Source organism: Carettochelys insculpta, chromosome 26, assembly GCF_033958435.1.
Source record: "Carettochelys insculpta isolate YL-2023 chromosome 26, ASM3395843v1, whole genome shotgun sequence".
In the NCBI taxonomy this organism is placed as follows: Eukaryota; Metazoa; Chordata; order Testudines; family Carettochelyidae; genus Carettochelys; species Carettochelys insculpta.
The window spans coordinates 5,159,559-5,174,474 of record NC_134162.1 but is presented as its reverse complement, the minus strand read 5'-3'; the positions used below and the strand labels follow the sequence as shown (position 1 = coordinate 5,174,474).

The following is a 14,916-nucleotide window of genomic DNA, read 5'->3' as shown; positions in this document are numbered from 1 at the left end:
TCAGATTGTTTGCTTAAAAAAAGAGATAGAGAGATTAGTTCACAAGAGAAAATAAATGATAGGGTTTGACACAGACAAAACTATTTCCCTAGGATTTAGCTTAAAAGCTACAGAAGGAGAATCATCAAGTCAAATCAACAAAAAAGAACAGAGCAGCAAACAACAACACAAAGCAACAAGCAAACAGCAGACAGCCAGTCCAACCGAATTCAAAACAGCCATAACCTGATTGCACGTAACTATATATGACCCTTTTACTTACACCTCTATGTCTGATTTTGAGACAATCAGAGTATTTATGATCTTCATTACAATTACCTGAGAAACATCTCCTCTTTCTCTCTGCCATCCCAGCACACAAAAAATCCCCCAAACTGCAATTGTTCTCAGTTCAAAAAATGTCACTCCACTCTCAGTTGTCCACCTGGGCTCAAGTTACCTCAGGAAGAGCTTAACCCCTTTCTTATTCATTCATGACACCCGCACATGGGCAAAGGAAAACAAAATATCTCCAAGGCCACACCCGGAGCCCTTAATGCAATTTAGATAGAATGTGAATACTGTACGTGACTCCCTATTTTTCAGCTAATGGCTGCTGCTCTTTCAATTTGGCACAGATGAAAGCCCTACGGCCTTCCAATATGGCTACAGGCCATATCCTTACAAACCAAGATAACCTCATGGTCCCTTTTGACTTTAGACTCTCTTAATCTATGTATATGTTATGTTACAGTAACACAGAGATGGAGTTAGGACATAGGCTGGCACTGCAGCCACAAGGCAGGGCATAAAGGTTATGGTAGGACCTACAATAACACACAGGTAGGGACAGGATATAAATTGGCACTGCAGCAAGGAAGCAGTGGGTGAAGGTTATGGGAGGACTTACAATAAGAGACAGGTGGGGACAGGGGGATGAACGTCCTGCCGCAGGTATCCAGTGCACTTGTCATGCGTGGGCCCTTGGTGTGTGCATGTTATGGAGACCCTGCAATAAAGAGCTTTCCTTCCATGGAAATATGCCCCCCCTGCAATCTGTGCACAATGGTATTTCCCGCCACCTCCGTGTTCTGGATTAGGCCGACTCCCCTTTTCCTTTAATGATGGTTCCTTCCCCGTCGGCTTTGACGCCAGACAACGTGATGCTCATAACCGTCCTGTTCCTAGTCACGTGCCTCCAGGAACTTCCGGCCCGGGCCCTGACCCGGAAGAGCGCCCTGTCTCTGGGCAGCCCCTGCCCCGCTGTTGTTGCCGTGGAGATGGCAGCTGCCGCCGCTCGCCCCGGAGATCCCCGCGTGGCCTCCTGCGGCACGGAGCCGGAGCCGCAGCCGGAGCCGCTGGAGGGAGCCGAGTCCCTCTTCTTGGTGTTGGGGGCCGGTTTCACGGCGCTGAGCCACCCGCTGCTCTACGTCAAGCTGCTGGTCCAGGTCCGGGCGGCATGCCGCCCCGGGGTGGCGGTGGCGGTGGCGGTGGCGGGGAAGCCTGGGAGGAGGAGGAGGAGGAGGCAATGGGGGGGCAGTAGGGATGAGGAGGGAGGGGAGCCCGTTGTCAGGCTAGCTGGGGCAGGCGGGGAGGCCCTGCTCGAAGGGTGCTGCTGGGCGTGGGGGGAAGCAGGGGGACTCCCAGTGGAAGGGGCTGGAGCGGGGAAGCCCTGGAGTGAGTCGGGGACACCAGTAGCGTCTTTGAAACACTCACTGGGAACTCGGCATGTTGGTGGCAAGGGGGCTGAAGGCATCCTGGGCTCTGTGGCAGGGAGAGTTGCAGTGGGTGACTGGGCAGGACGTCAGTTTTGGGGGACCTTGGGATGGCACCCATAGGCTCCTCTCCAGGGCTGCAGCGAATCGAGGATGGGGAGAGGCCTTTGAGGGGACCTTGGTGCACAGGGGTGGATCTGTGGCATTTTGTAGGAGTACTGCGAGTGCCTGGAGAATTCAGGATCATGCAGATAGATTTCTTTGTCAAGGGACTCTCTGGGGCTTAGGCTTACAAAGGGGAAGCAGGCACATTCAGGGCCACATGACTGAACAAGATTGAGGTATAGGGTTTTTCTGGGACATGTGCGGAGAGTGAGACAAGATAGTGGTTTGAATTGGGCATGTGCAGGGCTCTTTGAGCGTCTTGAGAATTGGCGAGCAACTCCAGAACTCGGTGCACGATGTGTGCAAATACAGGAAGGCAGCAGCGGCATGTAAAAGTTTCCAAGCTTGCTGCATGTAAGCGTTTCTAAATGTACTTCTGCAGGAATCTGTGGTACATGTGGAGGGGGCAGTGTTCCCTCTAGTTTTTTTTTCATTCATGGGCAGAATGAATTTTGTTATGTGCACCAAGACATTTACAGATATGCACCACCAGTAGAAACACATGCTGCCAGCTGTGGGTGCCCAGATTACAGGCAACACTGCTGGGTGGGAGCATGACCTATGTTTCAGCTATGTAAGGGTGAAAGCGTTGTAATGCTGTGTGGAATGGGTAGATGAGTGCCAGAGGTCTGTGAAATGTAAGGGAAAGAGTGGATCTTTCCCATTCGGTTGCACTGGATCTGGGTGGAGATTAATACCTGGGCCGCATATCAGAAATATGGCTTATAATATTCTTGAATAATACTAATATTGGTGTCTTGGCTTCATTCATGCATTTGTTCAAGAAAATGAGATGTTTCTTTAAGCACAGGGGAACCCTTGGGGAAGGAGTTTCGGTATGGACAGTGGGACACAAGAGTGGCCATACTGGGTCTGACCATCTAGTTTAGTATCCTGTCTTCGACAGTGGCCAATGCCAGGTGCCCAACAGGAATGAACAGAACAAGTAATCATAAAGTGATCCCTTCCCTGTCATCCATTCCCACCTTCTAAAGCTGTGTCTACACCAAGTGTCTGCAACCTGCATCTCTTTAAGGACTTCTTTGTGACTCCCGATGCTATAATTGCACAGTTTAAAAAACAAAACAAAAAACCTTCTTGACTATTTTTGATAAACGATGAACGTCTAAAAGCCCAAAAATAAACAACTTATATCTAAATGGCAAACAACACTTGATACCAAAATGTAGGATAACTCCTTCTAATGTCCTCCAGAGAGAGAGAGAAGGTTTGGGACTGAAAGTTAGAAAGAAGATGGTAGAAACACACATAAAGTGTAAGGAAATAGAATATGTGAAAAGTTTTTGCACATTCTGCAGTGAATATGTATCACATTACAAATCATTGTGTGTGCACTGTTCTTAAAATAGAGGTTAAAAAAGTACCATTTTCATTCTTTATTAAGAACCATCTTGTATTCATGTGCATCGCGGCTCTTTAGTTATTGAGTTTTTCACCGAATTGGAAAAATGGCTCTTCTTCCTATTTTGGTTGCCAACCCATGGTCTATACTATGAAATAAAGCTGAATTTATTGAAGTTGACATTTTACCACTAAATTTTATAAAGTCGAAGGTGAGTATCCACACACATCCAGAAAATCAACATAGAGTGTCTCCATTGCCTTAGTTAGGTTCAACTGTCTCAGCAATGCATTGTGGTTACCTGTCCCACAGTGCCTGCAGCTCCTTTGCATTCTTGGGTTTTTTTTTACCAGTGCATTGTGGGGAAAAATGTGCTTGTGGGTGTTTGACATCATCATCCCAGAGTTTAATCCCTCCCCTCCCACCCTTCGCCATTGGAAAACAAATGTCCCAAGGAATTTCATGCCATTTTTGGGCCATTGTCCCAAAGCATGCCCCTAGTGCACACTGCTGCATGGTGCTCGCATGGATCCCAAACAGCTTAGAGCCATTGCACTCTGTGTTATGGCCACTTCCCAAAGCGTCGTGTGGAATGTTATTAGACAAAGCCAGTGGGAGGATGAGGGGATGTGGATGATTTGGGTGACATTGAAGGACTGGGGACCAGAAATGCAGAGCTGCTTGCTGTCCTGGATGCAATGAAAAACAGATCAGCCTCTTAAGAATAACAGAGGGAAAAAGAAAATATGCTCTTACTGCGTGAGCACAGGGCTGGAAAATTTTGTAGAATGCTGTGTGGTGCCATGATGCCAGATTACACACTGGTGGCTTGGCATGGAAAGATTGGCTATTGTGGAAGCCACAATAGATCAAGCTTCCCCAAAAACCTCCTGCAAAGAATAAAATAGTATCTGACTGACTGAGACCTTTATGGAGCTCCCCAAAACAGGATAAGCACTCCAACCCCAGATCCACCTCATCCCACTTGCAACCCACCTGTAGCAGTTTAAAAAAATGCACTTAACAGAAATAAACCTATACCCCAACCCAGACACAACCCACTTGTAGCCATTTAAAAAAATATACTCGCCAAAGAGCCCACTCGAGCATTGGCGGACTCTGGAGCATCAGGTGTCAATGAGGGAACTGGCTTCAAGGTGAGAAGAGCTCCTGGCTGGCAGGATCAGCTGCCTTGGGGGTGTACTGGCTGGCAGCATCTTTCTCTTAATCAGCCTCTGCCGCCTCCTCACCCTCTTGGCTCTCACTGGAGAGCCAAACGCTGTCTCCTGAGGAGTCCAGGCAATTTTTGGCTACCATGGTTGGGTCTTTCCCAAGAATCTCATTGAGCTGCTTGTAAAAGTGGAATGTTTTGGGACATGTCCCAGATCACCCATTGGCTTCTTTCACCTGGTAACTCTCCCTGAGCTCCTTGATTTTGACTCAGCATTGCTGAGCATCTCTGGTGTACCCATTCTCCATCATGCCCGGGAAGAGCTTTCCATAAATGTCCATGTTTCTTTTGCTGGTTTGCAGTTTGCTCAGCACAGATTCGTCACACTACACAGAAATGAGATACTGCATCTCCTGGTGGCTCCATGATAGGGCTCTTTTGTGATCCTGAGAACTCTGATCAGAACTAGAACCATGAGAACTCAGCATGGCTAGATGTGATCACTCCTGAGGTGCGCTGAGGTCGACACTGGTGAAAAATAAAAAGAATTCAAATTCCTGGGCTTCCTGATGGCTAGCAGTGAAGGTGAAAGTGGCCAGAACAGACACCTGTGGGGTATTGTGGGATATCTCTGGAGGCCAATAAAATCTATTTAATGTTGTTCCCACACTAGCATTAATTCAACCTTTTAAATTTGAACTTAGAATTACGCTGCCTGGGAGGGGCAGGGTGTGAAAGTTGACCTTACCGCCCCTTAAAATTGACCTAATGGTATTTGCAGTGAAGACAGTCACATTGTAAAATTGAGCTAATTGCCTTAAAATCGACTGTATGCTCTAGTGTAGCCAAAGCTTAACAAGCATAGTTTAGGGGCATCATTCTTACCCATCTTGCCAATAGCCATCGATGGATTTATCGTCCAAGAAGTTATCTGGCTTTTTTAAAAAGACCTGTTGAAGTCTTGGTCTTCACAACCTCCTCTGCGAAAGAATTCCATAGCTTGAGTTTGTGTTATGTCAAGAAATACTTCCTTCTGTTTGATTTAAACCTGCAAGCCACTCATTTGCTTTGGTGACCTGTAATTCTTCTGTTATGGGAAGAAGTAAATAACTTTTGCTTATTTATTTTCTCGATACCAGTCATGGTTTTATAGACCTCTGTCATGTCCCCTGTGTTTTCTTCTTTTCTAAGCAGAAAAGTCCCAGTTTTTGTAATCTCTCCTTATATGGCAGCAGTTCCAAACCCCTTATCATTTATATTGCCCTTTTCTGAATGTTTTCCTATGCCAAGAGATCTATTTTGAGTTGAGGTGACCATATCTGTATGCAGTATTCAAGATGTGGGCATAGTATGGATTTATATAGTGGCAAATAGATACACTCTATCCGTTTGTAATGATTCATAACATTCTATGTGCTTTTTTGACTTCTGCAGCACATTGAGTGGATGTTTTCAGCGAACTATCCACAGTGACTCCAACATCTTTCTCTTCAGTGGTAGTAGCTAATTTAGTCCCCATCATTTTGTGCCAGTATTTGCGATTGTTTTCCCACATGCATTACTTTGCATTTATCAACATTAAATTCATCTACCATTTTGTTGCCCAGTCATCTAGTCTTGTGAGATCATTTGAAGCTCTTCACAATCTGCTTTGGATTTAACGATCTTGAGCAATTTAGTATCTTCTGCAAATTTTGCCACTTCGCTCTTTATCTGTTTCTCCAGATCATTTATGAATATGTTGAATAGGATAGGTCTCGGTACAGACCTTTGAGGACACCACTAGTTACTCCTCTCCATTATGAAAGCTGACCATTTATTCCTACCCTTTGTTTCCTTCTTTTAACCAGTTATCAATCCATGAGTAGTATCATTGCATTGAGCTCAGTACAGATGGGAGATTTGGCAGGACATAGCTCTCCTATAACCCATAATTCAGGTGATCATGTTCTTGTGATCCAATGACTTCGGGGAGTCCTTGTGAAAAGTGAATATTAGGTGACTGGTGTTTCTTTTGAAGGTCGGGCATGAACCTCTACCCCCAACCATTGGGAGAAACGTTCTGGGAAGAAAAGTATTGTACCTACCTGGCTTCTTCACGTATGGTGAGTATATCTCAGTGATAGCTTGAGACCCTATTTTAAAGGGAAAGATGTGAAAACTGCCCATTCGGGACCTATTTAAACTTACTCAAGTGACCATTCTCAGTTCCACATACAATATAGTTATGTCTTGATACAACTGTCTTACCTCTGATGCATTCCCTAGGGTTCTGCGTCTTACGCTTTGGCAGTTCACACTCAACATACAGTTTCATTTTAATGGTACTGTTGAGCTCAGCTGCAAGCAGAGGTGGAACCAGAAATGTGTTGGCCAATTGATGCCTCAGTCTTTAGTCAAAGCTTTTGGCTAGATTTCTGTAACATTTGTTGCAAAGAAGAGAAAACTACAGGTTGACCCTCTCTAGTCCAGCATCCTTGGGACCGGGCCGGTCCCAAGCAAGAGAATTTGCTGGACCACAGGTAGTCAGTATTGTCTAGCAGCACTACCAACATGTCCGCTGCTTACTGGGCTCTTAGAAGACATTTAGGGGTAAGTTAGAGCTAAATAACAGCACAAAACATTGAAAGCCAGGACTAGTGACTGCAAACAAACTTTATCGGACCACAGGAAACTTGGCCACACTCATAAGTGGTTGTCTGTTCAACTAAAATAATGCTGGATTGCAAATGTTGCTAGATGAGAGAGTTCCAGACTGAAGAGGCTCAACCTATAGTTGTTGGGATGAGCTTAAATCCGAAGCATGCCACTGCAGTTTACTAAGCTCTTAGATATTTATGATTTTACTAATGAGTCGGGGTCAAGATTGTTATGGCGATGGCTTTACATTAAGATTTGCTCTGCACATTTAACCACGTCACCTAATGCTGCTTTTCCCTGGGCCACTTAACAGTCTGTTTTGTAGGTAGAGAATGGAAATTGAGCATATAGCTGAGCCAAATGGAACTTTGATGAAGGATTTAGCCTGTTTTAAGGGAGAGTGAAACTCTTCCGTACTGTACAAAATATGGCTTTTTTGTAGCTTGATCCACTAGACTGCATCTGCCCTACATTTCCCCTTTTGGAGAAGGAAAGGAAATGAGGGAGATTAAAAATGCAAATGAAGCACTCGTTTACAAATTTTGCACATCATTTGCATAATCTCACACAAATTGTGTTTCCGGAAGAGACTTTTCCAAAAACAAAAACAGCAGTGTACACAGGGTTCCTTGGGGAAAAAAATAGTTTTTGAAAGAACCCTTATTTCTGAGGGGGGGGAAGGGTTCTTTCGAAAATTGGTTCGTTTTCCGAAGGAACCCCATCTACACTGCTGTTTTGTTTTCAGAAAAGTCCTTTCCAGAAATGCAATATCATGAGAATATGCAGATGAAGTGCAGTATTTGTAAATCAGCACTTTGTTTGCATTTTCGATCTCCCTCATTTGTATTCCTCCTCCAAGAGGGGAATGTAGTGTAGATGCGACCCTATCATGCTTTATTAGTAGCGTGTAGGTAGTCTGTCGTGTCCAACGATGACATCTTGAGCTTGCACTGGCTCATCGGTTGCGGACTCGCATGTGGCTGAGGAGTCCAAGCTTTGAATGGCATGGGTGTTCACAGTGGGAGCAAGGGAATTGTCCTGGCTCTGTTGGTGCGGCTGCTGCTGCTGTTAGTGTAGTTTAGGCCTTAAAGGGAAGAAGCAAAGGAGGGGAAGAGTTCAGAAGAGAAGTGCTTTAATTTCTCTTTTGAGGAGAAATTCTCTTACACCTGAGCAATAACTCCAGTGAAATCAATGCTGTTACACCAGGGATCAATTTGATGTGCTTTTTAAGTGCATCAAGGAAATGTGGGAGTCATAAACTTATGGACCCTGTGCTGATAGTGAGTTTTGCTGTCCTTAGGTACATTGCTTTGCCCCCTTTGTAAAATCCTGAAGAGGCAGGGAGTGACAAGTATGGAGAAAGGATCTGTAGAGAGGGCTGCATTAAAAGGGGAGAGAGGCAGCTCTAAAAAGCAGAATGGGCCCTGGATATTTAAGAGAGGGTTACTTCAGGGCATCCAGGAGCCGCTGACCTGGAATTATTGGGGCAGAGTGTGAGCAGCTGACTGGCTGCTATAAATCAATCGGGAGCGCTGATCTCACTTCAGGCTCCCAAGGGGCCCCTTAAAAAGCCTCCCCTGCTGGGGGGAAGGTGTGGAGAGTGGGAGAGGAGCCTAAAATGAGGTGGAGGGGATTAGAACAGAGGGAGAAAGTCAGAAAGCTGGCAGGAGAATGTCAGCATTGCCGGAGAAAGCAGGGGAGGTGAGGAGCACCGACAAGGAGTATTCGGGCTTCCTTCTCTAAGTAGCCTGCGAGCTCGGCCCGTGTCTGGGGAGGACTATTTACCCAGCCCAGGAAAATCAGCGGCAGCTACTCCAATGCCTTTCTAGTCGAGGGACCCTAGCAAGGGCAAGTAGGGCACACGCCTCAGTCCCTAAATTGTCTGTGAGATTTAAACTAACCAGGGGTTCTGGGGCCCAGGAGTGGGCCTGACCTTACTCACACTATGTAAAGCTCTTTTAAAATGAGAGGGCAGGCATGGAGAGGGTACTAAAATCAGGTTGAAATATCCATTAAGTGATGGGGAAAGGAATACAAAATGCAGTAGCAATCAAGTAACTTGCAAATCTGTTCTAATGACTTTGAAGTTGTGAGAGTTCTACAGTATCTCCCCTTGTTGTCAGAAGGTCTATTTTGATAAAATTTGTAGTGATTGGGGTCATGTGGTTTAAGGAATCCATGCAGTGTGGCACTAAGGAACAAGCAGAGCCTTGTAGGAAGCAAGGAGTGGGTGGGCAGGAACGCTGTGTTCTAGTGCTCAGCACATATTGGGTCAAATTCACCTCTGCTGTAATGCCACTGAAATCAATGCTGTTACACCAGGGATAAATGTGATGTACTTGTTTTTCCTCTCTTTCTCTCTCTCTAGCAGTCTTTGTAATGACTGAAGTTTTATACAGCACCTTATTCAAAGAGCTCAAAGAACGGAATAAATTATTGTTTCTGAAATCTATTTTAGGTATTTAGTTGTTCCCCGGTTACTGTAGGATCAGAGAGCAAATACAAGTTTAAATGTATTTATCCTCAGAATACTCATGTGAAAGAGGGAAGTACTGTTATAGTTTGCCGGGAAACCAAGGCAAAGACTAAATGACATGCGCAAGGTTGCGTAAGAACGCTATGGGAAATCAAGAAATTGAACCTGGGTCTCCTCTCTTCTGTACTAGCATCCTGGCCATCCATCCTCTCAAACTAACTCCCCTGGGTAGGAGGAGGAAGAAATCCCATGAACAGATAAGGGATTCTTCACTTCCTCGCTAGGTACAGTTAAATTGTCTTAACTGTTTTACTTAGGCAGAACAAGATCAAGAGGTTTAATACTACAAGACAACAGAGGTAATGTTCCATCTTTACCCACCCTGCAGGAAAAAAACCCCCCCAAAACTAAGGCATCTTTAGCAAATAGAAGCAGATGAGAGGTCCTTTGTATCTCACCTGAAGCATCCATGGGCTTTTATGCTCAGTCACAATAAGTATTTTACATTATTTCAAGCAGATGCTTTAACATGTTTGTGTCCTAGTGCTGTTTATGTTGGAAGCTGGGGACTCTTCACACTGTGTTCCAGATGATTTGTGAAATGACACCAATGTGATGTTTTCTGACCTAGCTAGACACATTGTGGAAGTGGATGGGAAAATGGGCCTCTTCCGTGGCCTTGCTCCTCGAATCATCTCTAGCACTTTATCCACCGTCACCCGGGGGACTATGAAGAAGGTAAAAGAGCAAGCGTGTTTTTAATAAGGGACTTAATGTGTCTAATGCTACATGGTTGCACAGTGGTGATGGAACAGAATTAAGTAGTATTTACATGTGATTTTTGCAACATCGGTATGTGGAGAATTAAACCCAACTCAGTGTAGGTGCTTTGCTGAGAACCAGTGATATCTAGTCATCTTTAAAATTGTCTGGAAGCAAGATGGGAAGAGCTTCAGCCTCCAGGCATTCTCTCTGGATGTGCCCATTGTTTAAATTGGTGATTCTCCAGATGTTTCTTGGGTGATAATTTTGTGAGAATACAGTCCTATGCACCATTTCTGTTCCCTCTTTTTTCTGTTCTCTTGAATGTCCCCTTATGTTCTGTGTCCATGTGGCTTTATGGACTACTACAAATAGTCCATACAGCCATAAAGGCTGGTGATCCTTTTGGCTATTTTGAGAGCAGGTTATTCAGTTATGACCAAGTTGCTTTAAAAAAGTCCACATGCTCAAATTTTAGCTGGTGGGAGCTTGTCTGCCATGAAGGATCAGTAATATATAAAGGGCTGACCCCAGTAACGTTAAAATTCCTTATCAAGCCAGTTAGTCTTATTATGTGTGGATGTTCTTCTAAATTTGACTGAGATGATATTGTTTTACTGTCAGCCATGAGCACAAATCGGTGATTATTCACATCTGTCTTTAGCTGTCATGAATTTCAGTGTGTGTTTGTTTTGTTTGTTTGTTTGTTTGTTTGTTTGTTTTTTTTAATCTCCCAGGTCTTTCCTTTGGAGGACATGGAGCATGTTTCTAACAAGGATGATGTGAAAACTTCCCTCAAAAAAGTGGTGAAAGAGGTTAGGAGCATTTTCTCCTCATCGAACCGTTATCAAGTGCAGATACTGGGAACTACCTCAGGGTATGACTATTGCATTTCGCTGAATAATCTCAGGCGCTCACAATGAAGCCAGCCACCTTGGGGGCTGAAAACACTGGGACGAAACATTCAGCTAGCATGGGTGAAATTGGTTGGAAAAATACATAGTGAGTACCAAGATATTAACGCTAAGCAGGAGGTTCACCAAAACCTGGCTATTAAATATTTCATACAAATATTGTTGAGAAGTTTATCATGAGAAGTTTAGTGTAAACTAAGTCTTCTGACACTTTTCAACTGACCTTTAATAAGAGGAGGTGGATGCCAGTATCTCACCCAGTTTCCAGGCCTTTGGCATTCAGGAAACCAAGGAGTGAACAGATGACAAATGCAAAAGTAGATGAGGAATAACAGCAACCTAGACACAGCTTAGTAGGAAATGACCAGACGTGGAATATTTTGAGGCAGTGTACTATGACACCTTTGTGGTAAGGACAAGGTATTTCTATGAAATTATTTCTTTATAACCCTCTTTTGGGACCACTCCCTTGGCTCCAGAATATACCATGTAACTCAGCAATATTCATAGAATCATAGAACACTAGGACCGGAAGGGGCCTCGAGAGGCCATCGAGTCCAGTCCCCTGCCCTGACGGCAGGACCGACCACTATCTACACCATCCCTGATAGACATCTATCTAATCTGTTCTTAAATATCTCCAGCGAGGGAGATTCCACAACCTCCCTTGGCAACTTATTCCAGTACTTGACCACCCTGACAGTTAGGAACTTTTTCCTAATGTCCAACCTAAACTTCCCTTGCTGCAGCTTAAGTCCATTGCCTCTTGTTCTGTCCTCAGAGGCCAAGAAGAACAAGTTTTCTCCCTCCTCCTTATGACACCCTTTAAGATATCTGAAAACCGCTATCATGTCCCCCCATAATCTTCTTTTTTCCAAGCTAAACAAGCCCAATTCTTTCAGCCTTTCTTCATAAGTCATGTTCTCCAGACCTTTTATCATTCTAGTTGCTCTTCTCTGGACCTTCTCTAATTTCTCCACATCTTTCTTGAATTGTGGTGCCCAGAACTGGACACAATATTCCAGCTGAGGCCTAACCAGCGCAGAGTAGAGCGGTAGAATGATTTCTCGTGTCTTGTTCACAACACACCTGCTAATGCATCCCAGAATCATGTTTGCTTTTTTTGCAACAGCATCACACTGTTGACTCATATTTAACTTGTGATCTACTAGAACCTCTAGGTCCCTTTCTGCTGTACTCCTTCCTAGACAGTCTTTTCCCATTCTGTATGTGTGAAACAGATTATTCCTTCCTAAGTGCAACACCTTACATTTATCTTTATTAAACTTCATCCTGTTTACTTCAGACCATTTCTCCAATTTATCTAGATCATTCTGAATTATGACCCTATCCTCCAAGGTAGTTGCAACTCCTTCCAGCTTGGTATCATCTGCAAACTTAATAAGCGTACTTTCTATGCCAATATCCAAATCATTAATGAAGATATTGAACAGAACTGGTCCCAAAACAGACCCCAGCGGAACCCCACTTGTTATGCTTTTCCAGCAGGATTGAGCACCATTAACAACTACTCTCTGGGTACGATTAGCCAGCCAGTTATGCACCCACCTTATTGCAGTGCTATTTAAGTTGGACTTGCCTAGTTTGTCGATAAGAATATTATGCGAGACCGTATCAAATGCTTTACTAAAGTCTGGGTATACCACATCCACTGCTTCTCCCTTATCTATGAGTCTCGTGATCGTGTCAAAAAAAGCTATCAGGTTGGTTTGACATGATTTGTCTTTTACAAAACCATGCTGGCTGTTCCCTATCACTTTACTACCTTCCAAGTGCTTGCAGATGACTTCCTTAACTACCTGCTCCATTATCTTTCCTGGCACAGAAGTTAAGCTGACTGGCCTGTAATTTCCTGGGTTGTTCTTATTCCCCTTTTTGTAGATGGGCACTATATTTGCCCTCTTCCAGTCTTCTGGAATCTCTCCTGTCTCCCATGACTTTCCAAAAATGAGAGCTAACGGCTCAGCTACCTCCTCTATCAGGTCCGTGAGGATTCTAGGATGCATTTCATCAGGCCCTGGTGACTTGCAGACATCTAATTTTTCCAAATGGTTTTTAACTTGTTCTTTTTTTATTTCAAAAACTAACTCTACCCCTTTTCCACCAGCATTCTCTATGTCAGGCATTCCTTCAGACTTCTCTGTGAAGACCGAAACAAAGAAGTCATTAAGCATCTCTGCCATTTCCAAGTTCCCCGTTACTGTTTCTCCTTCCTCACTGAGCAATGGCCCTACCCTGTCCTTGGTCTTCCTCTTGTTTCTAATATATTTGTAAAAGGCCTTCTTGTTACCCTTTATGCCTGTAGCTAGTTTGAGCTCATTTTGTGCCTTAGCCTTTCTAATTTTACTCCTGCATTCCTGTGTTGTTTGCCTATGTTCATTCTTTGTAATTTGTCCTAGTTTCCATTTTTTATAGGATTCCTTTTTTAGTTTGAGATCATGCAGGATCTCCTTGTTAAGCCAAGGCGGTCTTTGCCCATATTTACTATCTTTCCTACATAGGGGAATAGCTTGTTTTTGGGCCCTTAATAATGTCTCTTTGAAAAACTGCCAACTCTCCTCAGTTGTTTTTCCCCTCAGTTTTTCCTCCCATGGGATCTTACCTACCAGCTCTCTGAGTTTACTCAAATCTGCCTTCCTGAAATCCATCATCTCTGTTTTGCTATTTTCCCTCCTACCAGTCCTTAGAATTGTGAATTCTATGATTTCATGATCACTTTCACCCAAGCAGCCTCCCACATTCAAATTCTCGACCAAGTCCTCCTTATTTGTTAAAATCAAATCCAGAACAGTTTCTCCCCTGGTGGCTTTTTTCAACTTTTTGGAATAAAAAATTGTCTCCAATGCAGTCTAAGAACTTATTGGATAGTCTGTGCCCCGCTGTATTAGTGTCCCAGCATATATCTGGATAGTTAAAGTCCCCCATCACCACCAAATCCTGGGCTCTGGATGATTTTGTTAGTTGTTTAAAAAAAGCATCATCCACCTCTTCCACCTGGTTAGGTGGCCTGTAGTAGACTCCTAACAGGACATCACCCTTGTTTTTTACTCCTCTTAAACTAACCCACAGACTCTCAACATGTCCATCTCCTATGTCCATCTCCACCTCAGTCCAAGTGTGCACATTTTTTATATATAAGGCAACACCTCCCCTCTTTTTTCCCTGTCTGTCTTTCCTAACCAGGCTGTAGCCTTCAATACCAACATTCCAATCGTGTATTATCCCACCAAGTTTCTGTGATGCCAATGATATCATAGTTGTATTTATTTATTAGCACTTCCAGTTCTTCCTGCTTATTACCCATACTTCTTGCATTGGTATATAGGCATCTTAGATATTGATTTGAACTTTCCCCCCAGTTTTTTCCTGGCCCTCTTTTTACTCTGACATTGTTGCCCATGCTCCCTCCTACTTCCGACCCATCTCCCAGGTTTCCATGTTCTCCACTTGCCTGTGGGCTTTGCTCCCCTGTCCCCGGCAAACCTAGTTTAAAGCCCTCCTCACCAGGTTAGCAAGTCTGTGGGCATAGGAGTCACGTCATATGTGAAACTGGTTAATTTAGCCCTCTGAACACATGTTTTGGTGGTAGATGAGCTTAAATAGTGAGGTGGTGACTTTAGAATCAGTTCGGTAAGCAGGCTTGTTCCGAGTAACACAACTAGCTTTAACAGCAACGAAGGGTTCTGTGGCACCTTATAGACTAACAGGAA

General features: G+C 44.1%; 1 protein-coding gene across 2 annotated transcripts in view; it reads left to right on the top strand.

Annotated features, from left to right (window-relative positions):
* The first annotated feature begins 1,199 nt into the window (after window positions 1–1,199).
* MTCH1 (mitochondrial carrier 1) overlaps window positions 1,200–14,916 on the top strand; it is a 28,421-nt gene continuing 14,704 nt past the window's right edge. For both annotated transcript variants that reach the window (XM_074977279.1, XM_074977278.1), the window contains exons 1-4: window positions 1,200–1,427; window positions 6,414–6,498; window positions 10,141–10,247; window positions 11,009–11,086. In XM_074977279.1, coding sequence (XP_074833380.1) covers window positions 1,260–1,427; window positions 6,414–6,498; window positions 10,141–10,247; window positions 11,009–11,086 — 438 coding nt within the window. In that variant the 5' untranslated portion in view covers window positions 1,200–1,259. The remainder of the gene's footprint in view (window positions 1,428–6,413; window positions 6,499–10,140; window positions 10,248–11,008; window positions 11,087–14,916) is intronic.